General features: G+C 36.2%; 1 protein-coding gene across 5 annotated transcripts in view; it reads right to left on the minus strand.

Annotated features, from left to right (window-relative positions):
• LOC126260340 (protein PTHB1) overlaps positions 1–18,401 on the minus strand; it is a 126,466-nt gene that overhangs the window by 70,293 nt on the left and 37,772 nt on the right. For all 5 annotated transcript variants that reach the window (XM_049957668.1, XM_049957675.1, XM_049957681.1 and 2 more), the window contains 3 exons: positions 13,556–13,644; positions 12,908–13,172; positions 12,257–12,504 (listed from right to left, as the gene is read on the minus strand). In XM_049957668.1, coding sequence (XP_049813625.1) covers positions 12,257–12,504; positions 12,908–13,172; positions 13,556–13,644 — 602 coding nt within the window. The remainder of the gene's footprint in view (positions 1–12,256; positions 12,505–12,907; positions 13,173–13,555; positions 13,645–18,401) is intronic.

Genomic DNA, 18,401 nt, shown 5'->3' on the forward strand with positions numbered 1-18,401 from the left:
AATGGTGTGCTGGAGCGATATGCGATTGGCATCCCTGCACACACGGGTGTTTAATGTGTAACTGCTGGAAGTTTCATTGTTGGATGTCTGTTAGTTATTGTTCAGTGCTGTATTGAGTAGAATGTTGTGCTGTAGAGTTTGCGAATTTCAAGACAGCAGAGTTAGAGGAGCAATGCGCCCGCATTAAATTTTGCATGAAACTCAAGAAAACCTTTACAGAGACACACCAAATGATTCAGGAAGCCTGCAGTGATGAGTGCTTAAGCTTTACTTAGTGTTAAAAATGGTTCACGCAGTTTAAAAATGGCTGGATGGAAGTTAAAGATGACCCTCATTCAGGAAACCCTTTGACGTCTACTGGTGATGCTCATATCAGGAACATCAACAAAACTGTACATGCCAATTTAAGAATAACTGTCCAAGAGATTGCAGAAGAACATTACTTTTCAGTTGGATCATGTCATGAAACCCTGACATAGCATCTTCAAATGCAACATGTTGGCGCCAAGTTTGTCTCATGGCTCATGACTCAAGGCCAAAAAGACTTTCACCGTACAATCTTTGAAAAGCTTTTGGACTGCACAAATGAGAATGATGTGTTCATTAAGAGAATCATAACTGGCAATGAGATGTGGGTCTACAGTTATGATGTTGACACCAAGGTTCACCCTTCACAATGCATCAAGAAAGGTTCTCCAAGACCAAAAACAGCTCATCAAGTCAGGTCAAATGTCGAAGCCATGCTGATAGTTTCCTTTGACTTTGAAGGATTAGTTCATCATGAATTCGTGCCACAGAGACAAACTGTTAATCATGGTACTACTGGGACATGTTGTGATGCCTGCAAGAAAATGTGAGAAAGAAACGGCCTGAAATGTGGTGAGACAATTCATTGCTCTTGCATCACAATAATGCACCCATCCATTCATGCCTGTTGGTGCATGACTATTGCATAAAAAATGAAATTGCTGTGCTGCCTCATCCTCCTTACTCTCCAGATCTGGCCCCTGTGGACTATTTTTATTTCCAAAGAAGAAAACCCTGGTGAAAGGATGAAGATTTGCAAACACAGATGACATAAAAGAAAATTCACAGACAGGCTTCACATGATCGAGCAAAAGGCATACCAAAATTGCTTTCAGAAGTGGAAACGGCATTGAGAGCTGTGTATTGATTGTGGAGGTTAGTATTTCAAAGGAGACCATATACAATAACTGAAAGGTAAGTGTAGAAAAATTTTGTGGACAAAATTATAGAATTTTTTGAAAAGACCTTGTACAATATTTCTTACATATCCCTGAAGTGTATACCTCACTACTGCAAACATTATATAGCAGCAAACCAGATTAAATTGTGATGGTGAGTTTTGCATTGAAATGATCAACATATTGTAGGGAAGCAGCCTACTCACGCCTTATAAAATTCACATCAGTCTTTCCATTGTGTGCCAGCCAGTCCGCTGTAACTAGCTCTGACATCATAAATGTTGCGCAATACTTTAAAAATCAAGTAAATAACCTGAAACGTTTCTAGCATGTCAGGAGTAATACTAAATCAATATGTGTTGAATATCAGTTCAATAACTTTAACCATTTTCGAAATTTGGACATTTTTCTGTAAAAATCATTGGCGCAACAGAAAAGAGCTAGGAACTTAAAAAATTATATTTAGATTCCTTTTGCATAATAATTTAGTAGAAACAGTATTCGGGATCTCACAAATTAAAATTTTAGTTGAAATTCATGATTTTCTGGTTTTTGTCTTAGAAATTAAGGAAGCAAGATAGATTAAGTAGGCGAATAAATAAAGCTAGGATGTTTAGATTTAAGTAGAAGGGAGTAGAAGGGAGATCCGCTATAATCATAAAAATATGAGAAGTTTCAACAGAATACCTATAAAACTATAGCTATAGTGTATCTCCAAAGAGCAAGTTCAGAGCTCGTCTACTGCGTGTAGTGTAATTAAATTAATTCTCTCGCTCAAAATATTTGACTTAGCCACGTCAGACTTTTATTATGATTACTTACTTGTGTGCTGATTGCACAATTAAATTGAAAGCTTCATTGGCCATCAGCAAAGGAAGCAATGATCTAGTCAGGAGAGCAGATTTGATCAGGCGTTCCCTTAGCCGTCCGCACCTTAGCTTTATATGTAAGAACGCTGTGTGAGAAAAAGGGAAGGCCCCAGTTCTCTCCAGACACTGATTAGCGCACCACCTGTGCCAGGAGTCGCGTTGCGTCGCGTCGCGTCGGTATCGTTGATATAAACAGCCTCAGATGCATTAATAAATTACTCGGGATACGCGTAACCATGAAATCATTTTCGAGTGAAGTGTTAATTTTGGGATGACATTAATGATCTATCTTTAGTTTGCGTATGTCTTAGTTTCATGTGCCGTCGCAGGACAGACATTCTACCATTATTTAGCATTGCGTTTGATAAACATTATCATCAAATTATGGTGAGCATTCACTTAAACATTTAATTTGAACAGTTATAGTGGCATCAGTGCATTAGACTCTGAACTGCTCTGGTAGTTGGATTTTGTGCATTCTTTTTGGTCTGTGACTTTCAGAATATAGTGAACATTTTAGAGAGAATGGTTTTTGATTATGAATCCCAGACAATCTCCTAATTCCTCAGAGCTATAAGCTGTAGCTATAAATGTATTTCTCAGATGAAGTGGGCACTAGGAATTCTAATTACAGGCTTCACGTTTTGCTAATCACTTTCTGGTTGCCAATATTGTAGTTAGAGAGCCAGTGTTGAGAACGGCAAATAGAATAAATATAAAACATTTATTCTATTATTCCACCCGCCACCCCACATATGGTGCATCGGCCAGGAAACAAACTGAGTAAAAGTAAAAGTGATTTTTAAATATTCAGATTCGGAAGTGAAATGGGACACGCAACTGAGCAATGGAACAGTGATAGACAGTGTTACGTGTGCATGTGGATGACACAATTGGATTAACAACGCATCTGGATTGACGGAGCTGGCGCTGAGTCTAGCTGCACTGCTGGCATCGCGAGACGTCAGTCTCACCGCACCACAGTCATCTGTCGGAGCGACCGGAGCTGCGTCTGCTGTTGTGGGCAACGCCCACAACACAGCAGTTGTCGAGGTGCCGTGTGCAGTTCAACATGCCGTGTTACATCAGTAATCCTGGTACGCCGCGCCGGCAACGCCATACATCGTGCAGAAGGAACTAAGTTAAGTGAAAAGCTGTTAAAACTTTTACTAACCTGCACTAAAAGACTGTCGGACAGAAGTTAAATCTAAATCAGGACCTATGTCTGTTGAAGGAACTGTAAATCCAGACAATGGTTCAAGTGTAAATATGCATGAAAATAGTAATGTTAAAGTGAAATCCAAACTAGTGTCTCCTGACAGTAGTGTGAAAACGGGCAACGATTCAATAGTAGAGACCCCTGTAGTAAAGCAGAAAACAGAAAGTGTTAAGTTATTGGATGATAGTTTCTCTGATGAATTAAAAATGAAACAGTCATCAGAGATGGTAGAGTTTAAAAAGGAAAAGTTAGATATGACTGATCAATCAGAAGTTTCATTTAGTTTTGATGATTCTGGTGTTGGAGCTAGTTTTTCGTCACCTGAGTGTGATAAAAAGCCAGCTAGTCAGCAACCCAAAGATACTGGGGCTATTGATTTAAATGTAATATTACAAGCAATATCTGCCAGTAATGCAAAAATGTCAGCCAGTAATGCTAGAATGACAGCTGAGTTAAAATCTGATATAATTGAGGTAAATAACAGGATTGTGGCCAGCCAAACCAATTTTAATAAACGGTTTGAGGCAATGGACAATAAATTAGAATCCAATAAAGCTGAATTAGAAACTTCCTTCAGGACTGGCTGCAATAAGTTGAAAGAGGATCTATACAGTTTAAATTATAAAACTGATTACAACCATGAGGATATTAAGAAAAAGGTTGCTCAACAGTTATCTGAGATGTATAAAACAGTAAAATCCGAAGTTGCTGAGGTTCGCACAGACTTCCAAATGGAAGATGCGAAGCTGGAGAACAAGTTAACAGAAAAGATCAAGGCGGAATCTGAACCGTGCTCAGATAGGTTTAAAGATGTTAATATAAAAGTAAACATATGTCAAGCAGAAGTAGACACAATCAAAACTGATACTACTCATATTGTGCAAAGAGTAGATAATGTTGAAATGAGAGTAGAAAATATTAGTACTAACATTGCTAACACTGAGAGTAAAGTAGCTTCAGTAACTTCTCGTAATGGTAGTATGCAACAAGTTGTAGCTGCAAACGCCGCTTTTATCGGGTGTCGGCAGTTCTTGCGGTTCGATCCAGATAAAAATATCCACCCGCTAGATTTCTGGAACGATTTTGAAGATGTGATTCCACCAACTTGGTCTGAACGAGAGAAAATCTCATTTATTAGAAGCCATTTAGCGGGTGACGCCATGCGTTGGTCAGCTGATGTTATGTTGAAGTGTGAAACATTAGCGGAATTTAAAACAGCTTTCATTAATGAGTATTGGTCTAGCAATAAGCAAAATGAAGTGTTGAGAGAATTTTGGAGTGGAAAATGCTTCAATGCAGGCAAGGAATCTAGTAAAGAGTTTGCCAGGTCATGGATCTCACGTTTGTCACATTTGGCCGAAAAGCTAAAACCTGAAATGATAATACTAGGTCTTGAAGCCAAACTGCCATGGTATTGGCAAACTAGAATTATATCTGCCCCTAGAGACAATCTTGATCATTTCATTGAATATTTGGAACGTGTAGAGTGGGTGGCTGCCAATGAGGAGCAAGCACGTAATAACAGAAATGCTAATAACACTAGTAGTAATTTTAAGAATGAGCAGAATGGCAATGTAAACATCAGAACAGTAGGTGTTCGCCATCCTAAGAAAGGTAGGAATTGGAGAAATAATTACCAGAACCAACAATGGCATCCAAATGATAGTAATTTTGTTCCTAACAAAAATGTGCAAGTAAACAACAGTGTTGAAAGCAATGCTGTGCCAGTTAACTATAATGCAAATAAAGGTAACAGTAGTAGGCAGAGGCTGGAAAACTAGTTCCCATCTATGAGGATACTGGCGCCCACCAGGCGGTTGCTTTTCCTAAGCCAGTAATTACAGTAATTAGTATGACAGATCAGAAGACTCAAACTGAGGATTCGGATGATGGGTCGGTAGCATCCAATGATACTGCAGAAATATTAAACCACTCACAGTATTTGACAGATACCGTGTTAGAGACACTTTCTAAGTGGGAAGAGAAAGAGAAGGCGCAGCAGTGTAACGGTAGGGAAGAGCTACAAAATACTGAATTGTCAGGTGAAGAAGCAGAAGAAATTCATGCTTATATTTACGATGAGGATGATGTGCTCTTATCTAAAGTGCCTGTGCAGGATGTTGATACTGTACTAATAGATTTAGGACAGGAGGTAAGTGAGAATGTAGAGGATAGCCTGTTGGGGGTTGATGAACCCAGTAGCTGTGACCAGTTGTCACTAGAGAAGGAACCCGACGATAATAGTGAAAGTGGTTTAGCTGTAACTAGTGTTATGCCCAGTCTGGAGGCGCAGAATCGCTCAGACTACAGTAATTTGGGTCATGTTCAGCAAACTAAATGTAATGAAGTCGTGCGGTGTTTCGATTTAAAATTAATAGACCAACTGGAAAAGGCAGCTGAAAATGTAATTCAGGAAATCCCTACACACTTTGACCTAAATGTAATGAAGACAGATGTCAATCACTTTAGTTGGAGACAAATCCAAAAGGAACTATTGGATGAGTTTGAGGAACCACCTGTACAACCTAGAATAAGCCACCCTATAATAATAGTGAATATGTTGGGTATCAGTGTACGTTGTCTCTTAGACAGTGGAAGTGAGGTGAGTGCGATATCTCAGTCCTTCTTTGATGCATTACCTAGTAAAGACAAGCTTACTGTAATGAGGGTATCAGGACTAAGAATAATTGGTGCTACTGGCAAGGTGTCAATAACGGTAAAACAAGAAGCTTTACTGCCCTTTGATATTAATGGTAATTTAATTGATCATCCATGCTTAATTGTAAACAATCTCAGTATTGACGTTTTAATTGGCATAGATTTCTTGTCGAAATATCAGAGTGTTGTTGACTTTGAAAGAAGCCAGTTAAAATTGGTCTTGCCGATAACCAGAGTAATTACGGTACCTTTTATTGATAAACATGTAGTAACTAATGATGAAACTTGGGAGCTGCCTATACGAGTTCTGAAAAATAGGAGATATTGGGACGAAGGTGTTAATTTTAGTAAAAGTAAGCTAATGAATTCTGTAGGGAGGAGGTTGTTCTGTAACCTCTACACAGTGTGGCAGCTGTGCAGTCCCAGCTGTGTGAGATCTTCTTTCCCATTTCAGATTTCACTCTTTCTTCATCTTTTCCATCCACCTAAAATTTCTACCTCTTCTTTCCAACACATTAAATTTTCCATTATGGTTATCAAGCCAATAATAAACTAATGAATTCTGTAGGGAGGAGGTTGTTCTGTAACCTCTACACAGTGTGGCAGCTGTGCAGTCCCAGCTGTGTGAGATCTTCTTTCCCATTTCAGATTTCACTCTCTCTTCATCTTTTCTATCCACCTAAACTTTCGACCTCTTCTTTCCAACACATTAAATTTTCCGTTATGGTTATCAAGCCAATAATAAGCTAATGAATTCTGTAGGGAGGAGGTTGTTCTGTAACCTCTACACAGTGTGGCAGCTGTGCAGTCCCAGCTATGTGAGATGTTCTTTCCCATTTCAGATTTCACTCTCTCTTCATCTTTTCTATCCACCTAAACTTTCGACCTCTTCTTTCCAACACATTAAATTTTCCGTTATGGTTATCAAGCCAATAATAAGCTAATGAATTCTGTAGAGAGGAGGTTGCTCTGTAACCTCTACACAGTGTGGCAGCTGTGCAGTCCCAGCTGTGTGAGATCTTCTTTCCCATTTCAGATTTCACTCTTTCTTCATCTTTTCCATCCACCTAAAATTTCTACCTCTTCTTTCCAACACATTAAATTTTCCATTATGGTTATCAAGCCAATAATAAACTAATGAATTCTGTAGGGAGGAGGTTGTTCTGTAACCTCTACACAGTGTGGCAGCTGTGCAGTCCCAGCTGTGTGAGATCTTCTTTCCCATTTCAGATTTCACTCTCTCTTCATCTTTTCTATCCACCTAAACTTTCGACCTCTTCTTTCCTACACATTAAATTTTCCGTTATGGTTATCAAGCCAATAATAAGCTAATGAATTCTGTAGGGAGGAGGTTGTTCTGTAACCTCTACACAGTGTGGCAGCTGTGCAGTCCCAGCTATGTGAGATGTTCTTTCCCATTTCAGATTTCACTCTCTCTTCATCTTTTCTATCCACCTAAACTTTCGACCTCTTCTTTCCAACACATTAAATTTTCCGTTATGGTTATCAAGCCAATAATAAGCTAATGAATTCTGTAGAGAGGAGGTTGCTCTGTAACCTCTACACAGTGTGGCAGCTGTGCAGTCCCAGCTGTGTGAGATCTTCTTTCCTTTTCGGGTCTCACTCATTCTTCATCTTTCCTATCCACCAAAATTTCGGCTCTTACTCTCAAATACTAAAATCTTCCGGTATGACTATCAAGCCAGCATTAAGCTAATGAATTCTGTAGGGAGGAGGTTGTTCTGTAACCTCTGCACAGTGTGGCAGCTGTGCAGTCCCAGCTGAGTGAGATCTTTCCCATTTCAGGTCTCACTCTATCTGCATCTTTCCTATCCACCAAAGTTTGGACTCCTTCTTTGCAATACAAAAATTTTCCATCATGGCTATCAAGCCATGAGTTCTGTAACCATTCTATCCACTGATTAGTGAAGAAAATACCTAATGTGACAAACCTAACAGTGACATAAACAACAGAGAAGTATGATGTAATTAAGATACAAAGGTATTTGAGTAACAAGTATGTAATATTATAATGGTAATTATAATTATTTATAGCAATTATAATATAATTATTATAGCAATATATAATGGTAATTATATTATTATAATTATAATGGTAATATTATAAGTACAAAGTTGTTGTTTTATTGGAAATGGTCCACCAACAGTAATTTAAAAAGATATACAAATTCATGTACAAGCGGGATCTGAAGTGGCAGTGAAACCTATTGTATGCTGTAGAGCTAACTAATTAATAGTAAAAGAGATTGCTTAGTGTTATGAAAAATATGCAGATAAGTTGTAAGAATGAACTCACCTTGTGTGGCAAGGAATGGCAGTGTAATAGAAGTGAACAGTGTTTGTGGTTGAGACGTGAAGGACACGTCCTTGAAATATTTATGAGGTTGGAGCTGTCCATTATTTGGTGTAGTGTGTGACAGGACACACCTACACATATTGAGGTTATGAGTTGGAGGCGTGAATGCGACCATAGGTACGTACCCTTATGTTAGATGAGACAAAGCAGCTCATGGTGTCCTATAGGTTTAAGGAATTTAGCATTACGCTCGGCCATAATTACTTAATGCACTTTAGTGGTAGGTCGAGAGAGACTACCTGTGGTTTCAGCATCCAATCAAGTGAGCAAACTGATCAGCTGCAATACACTATAGATATGAAATAAATGTGCTATCCTATGCTTTAAATGTTAATAGAGTGAGTGTTCAATAAGTACATACACTAGCAACATAATTGAGTAACATAATGGCAGACGTGAAAAATTATTTATAGCTCAGCATAAATACACTTCGATGAATTAAGTATATAATTGCAGATGTGGAACTGACACAGCAGCAGAGGACCAATAAGTGGATTTAGTAGTCAACTAAACGTAGTGTGTTTTGAACACTCGGAACTGTACTGTTACCACAAGTTACTCACATGTACAAAGAGGCTGAGAAGATAACTGTTAATCAAATATACTCATACTATCTCTAAGAATAAGGTAATCGAAGATGAGTCAGTTAAGTAAATAAAATACAGATTTGTCAGGAATGTACCGAGCATTGGTTCAGTGTTCCGGCCCAGAAATAATAAGTTGAGATTAAATAAGATTTATGATTGTATGCCTTGAGCATAAATTTTCTCTAGTACATGACTAACGGCATTTTCAGCCATTTGTTTACCGATTTTATGACAGTTAAGTAAGCGCAAGAGTAAAATTGAAACAGTTCTGTTAACTTTGCTCCAGTAACATATTGAAAGATAGAATGTATATATCCCCATTTCATTGTGACCCACCCTTAGATATTAAGTGAACAGAGTCTGAGGCACTCTTTTTGTTTGTTCTACAGGACAAACCAGATAATGGCAGCCTGGTAGCTGCGTGAAAGCGTGGAGTGACTTGGACACAACTCACAGTGACCCCTCCCCTTTCCCCATGTAGTTTAGAGTGAACATGAAGGACGCACACAATAGTAACTTCCCCTCCTCTACCCTTGTGAATGGAAGCGTAGAACGACAGCCAAAGCGGCTACAACCACATGTGTAAAAATGAAATTGTCATGATTTGTGAAATTTTCTTTCAGGTTTAGAAAAGACTGCTAAGATATAATTATCTGTTTATGTATCATGAATAACTGTGTTATTTTCTTTGAATTTGTGTATGTAAAAATATTTACAGACAATTTAATGGATTTAAGATTTTCATAATTTTACATATTTTTATGTGTTTGTCTGTCTAAGGCAATATGTATGCCAAAGTGTTTCATTGATTTTGCTTAAATTTTGAGTGATAATGTTGCTTAAGAGGCAGTGAACATGCCAGCAATTTAAATAACTGAAGTAGGTAATAAGTTTTCTTTTAATATTTCTATATGTTTACATTTCAAGTTTAATTTACATAGGGAGTTAAGCTGTACTCTTGCTTCCCTTTTCGTAATTAATTTGTTTTTTTCATTAACACTAAAAAAAAGTTAAGTAGAGGGTGATGTAGGAAAGCAGCCTACTCACACCTTATAAAATTCACATCAGTCTTTCCATTGTGTGCCAGCCAGTCCGTTGTAACTAGCTCTGACGTCATAAATGTTGCGCAATACTTTAAAAATCAAGAAAATAACCTGAAACGTTTCTAGCATGTCAGGAGTAATACTAAATCAATATGTGTTGAATATCAGTTCAATAACTTTAACCATTTTCGAAATTTGGACATTTTTCTGTAAAAATCATTGGCGCAACAGAAAAGAGCTAGGAACTTAAAAATTTAGATTTAGATTCCTTTTGCATAATAATTTATATTTAGATTCCTTTTGCATAACAATTTAGTAGAAACAGTATTCTGGATCTCACAAATTAAAATTTTAGTTGAAATTCATGATTTTCTGGTCTTTGTCTTAGAAATTAAGGAAGCAAGATAGATTAAGTAGGCGAATAAATAAAGCTAGGATGTTTAAATTTAAGTAGAAGGGAGATCCGCTATAATCATAAAAATGTGAGAAGTTTCAACAGAATAACTATAAAACTATAGCTATAGTGTATCTCCAAAGAGCAAGTTCCGAACTTGTCTACTGCGTGTAGTGTAATTAAATTAATTCTCTCGCCCAAAATATTTGACTTAGCCACGTCAGACTTTTATTATGATTACTTACTTGTGTGCTGATTGCACAATTAAACTGAAAGCTTCATTGTCCATCAGCAAAGGAAGCAATTATTTATTCGATAACTTAAAGTGGTGCATTACTAGCCCAGCGGCTAGTCGGGAGAGCAGATTTGATCAGGCGTTCCCTTAGCCGTCCGCACCTTAGCTTTATATGTAAGAACGCTGTGCAAGAAAAAGGGAAGGCCCCAGTTCTCTCCAGACGCTCATTAGCGCACCACCTGTGCCGGGAGTCGCGTCGCATCGGTATCGTTGATATAAACAGCCTCAGATGCAGTAATAAGTTACTCGGGATACGCGTAACCATGAAATCATTTTCGAGTGAAGTGTTAATTTTGGGATGACGTTAATGATCTATCTTTAGTTTGTGTATGTCGTATTTTCAGGTGCCGCCACAGGACAGACATTCTACCATTATTTAACGTTGCGTTTGATGAACATTATCATCAAATTATGGCGAGCATTCACTTAAACATTTAATTTGAACAGTTATAGTGGCATCAGTGCATTAGACTCTGAACTGCTCTGGTAGTTGGATTGTGTGGATTCTTTTTGGTCTGTGACTTTCAGAATATAGTGAACATTTTAGAGAGAATGGTTTTTGATTATGAATCCCAGACAATCTCCTAATTCCTCAGAGCTATAAGCTGTAGCTATAAATGTATTTCTCGGATGAAGTGGGCACTAGGAATTCTAATTACAGGCTTCACGTTTTGCTAATAACTTTCTGGTTGCCAATATTGTAGTTAGAGAGCCAGTGTTGAGAACGGCAAATAGCATAAATACAAAACATTTATTCTATTATTCCACCCGCTGCCCCACAATATGATCTACTATAAATTGTCAGTTTTCCTAACAACAATTGTTACATAGAAATATGTACAATACAAAATCAAACCATTTCTTCAACAAGTGACTTTTGGGTACAACCAATTTTTGAAATCAGTGCGGAAGTATATTATAACTTTTTGCATTAACTCTGTTAAAATTCAAAATCATCATCCCAAAATTAACCACAGTCAAATTTTCTATATTTCCATGATGATTTAGATACTTAATAAGTTACTTTACTGTCATATCACTACAATAGTGGATATACAAGCTAAATGAGTGCATGGAGACAAATGCATGTGGGATAGATTTTTCTATCTCTTGAAGCCTGTGGCTGATTACAGCCTTGTTTAAAAGTGTGATAATATCTTTATTTTAAAGCGTAATAACTGTGTGGTATGTTTTGGACACATTTAAATGCAATAATATCACTAATTGTACATTTGTAAATTAATAAAGCAGGGGTCACTTCCTCAGTTTCTAGATGAAGAGTGGTTCAAAATTTATACCACAGTCCCCATGAAGTTCAAAATTACACTTCTCAGTTAGCATCAAGTATATTGGGGTATAAAAGCAGTATTTCTCTTCTACAGTATGCAGTTTATAGTCATGGAAAAAGAAATTAATATGAAAATACTGTTAAAAATTCATCGGCAAGATAAATTTTGCTGATGTTCAAGGGTATTGTGACACATGGTGCTGCAAAAACGCTATGATATTTTGAGAAGGTGAAGTATTGACAAACTAATTCAGAATTTTAATAACGCCATTGAACACAATGATCAAGTGCTTCAGCAACGCAAAAATACTTCTTACTTACCAGCTATATATGGATAAAAGCAGGATGGTCTGTACTCTAATCTCTTCATAAACTTTAATACACCATTTTGCTGTACACAGAAGAAGTTCCTTTCACCCAGCACCACTATGTCATCATGAGAGGTCCACGAAACTATTTCAATATCAATAACTGCTTCTCCGAGATTGTAAGACCACTCTGCAACCAATTTTCTCCCTTCTTGGACATCTTGGTCTTTGATTCTACTTCTTTCAGCAAGTTGCCGGTAACTAAGTAAGAGAAAAGGAAACACTGTTTGTTTATATAGTTGTATCTCCTGATTTGCTTTGGTGGTGGTGGGGACTCATGGTTTAATGATATTATGGCCACTTCTTAAGTTATGTTCTCATTTTATATATGAGTCAGCGAGGAAGGCAACAAGAACAGCATAAAAGAATGGGATAGATTTAATTCCACCAAAGTTGGGGAAGCTGTGGAAAATGCCATGTCCAGAGTTGGAGCTATAATACCACAATGAAATAATTTCACAGACATATGAGAAACATAATTGTAACATCAACAGAGCTTAAGGGGAGAGAGAGAGAGAGAGAGAGAGAGAGAGAGAGAGAGAGAGAGAGAGACACCAACTCAAATAAATGATACTTCAAGATTAAAGTTGAATTAATAACATACCTGTAACATTCAATATGAAGATGTGAAGAGACTGTAACAAATGCGTCTAATTGTACTAAATATACGACTGGCCCTGGCAATAAGAAATTCGGTAGAAACTGTATGAAAGATAAAGTTTCTTGTTCAAAAAAGCATAATGCTCCATCAAGAGACTGTACACAAATAAAATCACGGCCTCTTGCACCACCAAATGGACCAATGACCATATTAAATGCTGATCGCCGTAGCTGGTGTTCATATGCCAATGCCAAACTTCTTTGATCGCCTGGAAAAAAGCCAAAACTAGACATGTAAAAGAATGTCTCCCTTAGCTGTTATTTTCTGAACAGTTTTTACTTTAATATAAAATGCTGCAACAAAAATATTCATTGTAATGGTGTGAGTAGATTGCAAAAGAATACTAACATCCGATGCCACACAAAAAGTATGACAACTATAAAAGATAATAGAATGCATATGTAACCAAATAGTGTATTGTTCAGGTGTTGAGTGGTCGACAGAAAAATGAACAATTGTGAAAATGTTGCTAAGCTTCTGGACCCCATCGTGTTGCATATACGGAGTGGTTACTTTTACTGCTTCCTTTATTTAATATTACCCAAATACTCAATATAAGATGTCATTAACTGACCAATGAAAAATACATACCATGCTCTGCAGCACCATGTCTTGTTATGAGACTATAGACAGCAACACTCTGAGGATGCAAAATACCTATCTGCAGATTCTGTGAACCCCTGTAGTAACAGACACAGAATACAAAGTTAAGAAGAAAGTTACTTCAATTACCAATATTCTAGTTTCTTACCCATTAACCATGGTGTTCCTCAAGGGTTAATCTTGGGCCCCTCTCTTGTTCATATTATATATGAATGACCTACCTAGCAATGTAATAGATGATACTACAAACTGTTACTTATATGCAGATGATATCAGTTTAAGTGTTACAGTGCCTACAAACAATAACATAAGTCACTCTACCTCACTCAAGGTAGATATACTTTCTGACTGGTGCAATGCCAATAGCCTGTCTATGAACATAAATAAAACACAGGAATTAAACATTTCTTATAACAATAGAATCACCTTAGAGACAGTTCCTGTCAAGTTTCTTGGCATTGTTTTGCAAAATAATTTAAGCTGGCAGGCACATGTGAATTATTTAACACCAAAAATTTCTAAAGCAATATTTATGCTCAGAAAATTACAAGCAACAGTAGATGAGAAAATTTTGCTTTCTGTCTGTTATAGTTATATTCACTCTCATTTGACGTATGGGACAATCTTGTGGAGAAATAATTGCTACCAAAAATGCTTATTTACAGCCCAGAAAAAAGCTGTCAGGCTGATATGTAAAGTACCACCTAGAACTCACTGTAGAGAATTATTTATTAAACTTAGTATTATGACCTTGCCATGTATATACATATTTCAATGTCTCTTGTACATTAAAAAGAACTTGTCTAGTTTTTATCTGAATTCTGATGTACATAGTTATAACACGCGACACCGTAATGATGTAAGAAAAGACTACTGCTCATATACCAAAACTGTAAACAGCTTCAAACACACATCTGTAAAGCTATTTAATAAACTACCAGAGTCAGTTAAGAGTCTGGAGCTGAAAAAATTTAAGATATTTGTAAGAACTTTATTAATTCAGAATTGGTTTTATACAATAGAAGATTTCTGTGAGCATAATTTCTAACATAGATTAATTATTTGTGTATTTATTGTCATTGTTGTTTGTACATTTATTGACATTGCTTATACAAGCTTTACATCCCTGTAAATGTTTTTTTTTTGGGCAATAAAAATCAATCAATCAATCAATCAATTATATAATTTAAAAGCCATTTCATTTACTTAGAAGGAGCAAAAAGATGAAGGATGTGCATTCTAAAGGGAAATTATAAAATGTGGCAGCAAGGCAAGGATATCAGCATACTGCATGAGGTTACCAAGAAGTCTGTGCTGAAAAATTATTACTTTTTTCTTTTCTTGAGTGTCAAAAAATTCATACCTAGTAATTACTTTCCCTAATAATTAATATAATCTCCTAAGAAGTTAGGATACATCAAACCTCTTTAGTGTGGTCTGTTTATTTGCATTAGTGCTGAGGTAAAACTGATTCGTTATGAAATGGTGTTCAAGCAGCTGAAAAAAATGCTATCTCATGATTTATTAGAATTTATTATCACATCTTAATCACTCACTTGCCATTACTCAACAGACTGTGTCACTATTACAATACAGGAATACATACAATTAGGAACAGACATTATATAAACAAGAAATGCATTAATAACACGCTTAAAACTAGTCTGTAACTAAATAATAAAAAAGGCATTTGATGTTCTACTTCATTTAAAGTGGTAGCTAATCATATTAAGAAAAATTTAAATACTTATAATTTAACACCACAAAATTTAGCTACTTGCTTGGTTCCCTTTCTCTTTCCAGACCTAGAGTTATTCCACAAAATATTGTTTCTTGATCTAGTCACATCAGGTGAAATACAGCAGAGATCAACCTCTTGCAGTATTGATAGCATATCAGTTATCTTCTCTCAAATAAATGTGACATCATGTCTCCCATATCCTGTCAAATATAAATTTCAAGGCAGCAAAAGAGGTTCCTCTCTTTTAAAAGGATGAAGGTAGTGATGTTAATGACTACAGAGCCATACTAATCTTATCAAGCATATCCAAGGTTCTTAAAAAATCAGTATATGACTGTGTTATTAAGTTCCTAGAAACCAACTGTTTATTGACCATTCATCAATTAGGCATTTGAAATGGAAGATCAATAAATGGAATCCTATATTCATTTCGAAATAAAGTTTACAGTGAACTCAATGACAGAAGCATACAACAGGAGTATTCCTCGATCTCATAAAAGCTTTCAGTATGGCCAGTCATGAATTACTTCTGGAGACACTGCTACAGTACAGAATAAGTGGAAAATCCAATGATTGGTTTTGCTCCAATCTCACAGAGCACATCTCAAAAACTGCTGGAAGCATACATTGGAGCAAGGAACAAGTCATATGGTCAGGCATTCCTAATGGCTCCACACTTCGTCCACTTATGTTTGTTACATTTATCAATGATTTGTCTAAAGCATTCAGAAAGATCTACCAGTAATGTTTGCTGATGACATCAAATAGTGCATCCAAATCACTGTGCTAATGCGCTCCATAACTTGATTTCAAATACAAACTACATGTTGGTAAATTGATTAAACACAAACAAACTGTTGCTAAATAAAGACAAAATTATGTATGTAAATTTCGGCCAACCACATATAAATTCATCAAGGACAGACAACTTTAGATGGTGAAAATGTGTCTATAAACCAAGAGGTAACTATTAAAATCCTCAAATTGTAAATAGATGACACTCTACAGCAGGATATAAATAAAAATAGTTAATAAATAGACTAAGCAGTTTGTGCTATGCATTACCATCCTAAGTGCAGCCTGTGACAACAAAACACTGAAATATGCATACTTTGTCCACTAGTATAGTCAGTATTCATCTATTGTAATACTTTTGGGGCATCTCACACAGGGAGAGATTTATAATGCATACAAGAATGGTTAAGATAATAAGACAAGTTCTTCTCTCTTCCACCACTAAATATCTATTTATGCAGCTCAACATCCTGCCCACATGCTTTATATTCGCATTCACCAAACAGTGTGTCACAAAACACTGTGTTTTATTCATGAAAATTTACATATTTTTATTAAAAAATAAAGACATCCACCATTATCAGACCCTTCATTTCAATGATGTCAGTGGCTGTGTAAAGGTCAAAGCAGCATAAGGAAGATGTGGGTTCCACTGTACAACAAGCCACCTGAAAGTTTAATGACAAATAAAGAAGGATTCAAGGCGAAACCAAAAATGTAACTCCAAAAGAATTGTTGCTAAACAGAATTTATGAATGCCAATCTAAAATAGCCATGCCAAAGATCTCTGTATATAAAAGGCAATGTCCTGACTGTAAGAAGGGATTTTTTGAAATTCCAACCCTAAGAGGGTGAAATAGGGGATGAAGGTTTTTTTTTTAATAATATCACTTTTAAGGCAATTTTGAAGCTACACCTACCAAAACTGGTATATGGGTTCTCAGTCAGAAATAAAGAAATACAAGTTTTAGCATTTTTGGAAATTTAGCCCTGTGGGAGTGAAAGAGTTGGTGAAAGCTTTTTTTGAGAATATATCATTATTAAAAAACTATTAAAGTGTTTTTAAAGTTACATCAATAAATAATTATATTTGACTTCTAGGTTACAAATTAAAAAAAATGTGTTTCAGTGTTTTTGGAAGTGGAGCTCCTATGGGGCCGATAGGGGATGAAAGTTTTTATGGAAATATTTCATTGTGAAAGCATTTTTGAAGCTGTGTCTATGAAAATTGGTGTTTAGCTTCTTGGTTAGAGATGAAAACATATTTCACTGTTTTTGGAAATTCAACCCCTAAGGGGCAGAAACAGAATCAGATTGATTCATTGAGTCGCCATCACCCAGCCCAAACTGTTCAAGCATAGAAATTTGAAGTTTGGAGAGGGATCTTATACTGTAGGCATTGTTTAAGAAAGGATTGTCCAAAATTTCACTCCTAAGGAGGTGAAATACAGGATGGAAGCCTTTTTGAAAGTATGTCACTATGAAGCAAATTTTGGAGCTAGAACTATGAAAACTGGTATTTGGCATCTCAATCAGAAAATAAAAAGTATATGTTTGAGCATTTTTGGAAATTCAAGGACTAAGGGGGTAAACTGAGGGTGAAAGTTGTTTTGAAAGTAAGTAATTACTTAAGAACTCCTTAAGGATTTTTAAGGCTACATCTATGATGATTGGTCTTTGACTTCTCAATTAGAATAAAAAATATATATGTTTCAGTGCTTTTGGAAATTCAACCCCTAATGAAGTGCAACAATGGATAAAAAAATTTAAGAAAATATTTTGTTCCATTAAAAAAATATTGGTGTTTCACTTCTTGGTTGGATATAAAGAATTTATTTGTTATGGGATGAAAGTTCCTATGAAAATATCTGACACGAATGCAGAAGGCATGAATAACAAAAACTTTGGACTCCAGCAACCGGAATTGCTTTTTGATCAAAAGTACATTCAGAAAAGACCATGCTTATATGGCCTTAATTACTGTGGAAAGCTTAGAAGGAACTGCAATTTGTGACCAACATAAAAATTTGATTAAAAAAACAGAATCTCTGCAGGCCATACAGTCTACGCAAGTGAAGTAGCAGGTGCTAAACTATATTTCTTATACACCACAAGGTTTTCACTGATTTATTTCACTCTACAGATGTAACTGTTGTTTCCAATATTTTGAGTTAATTATAATATTTATACAAGTCATAATTGTGACTTGTCTCTTATTTATGTGTAACAACACATGACAGTACAGGGTGTCCCACTCAAACCTCCCTGATTTAAAGGACCCAGGAGAGAAAAACCACT

The sequence above is a fragment of the Schistocerca nitens genome, chromosome 1, assembly GCF_023898315.1.
Source record: "Schistocerca nitens isolate TAMUIC-IGC-003100 chromosome 1, iqSchNite1.1, whole genome shotgun sequence".
NCBI classification, from domain to species: domain Eukaryota; kingdom Metazoa; phylum Arthropoda; class Insecta; order Orthoptera; family Acrididae; genus Schistocerca; species Schistocerca nitens.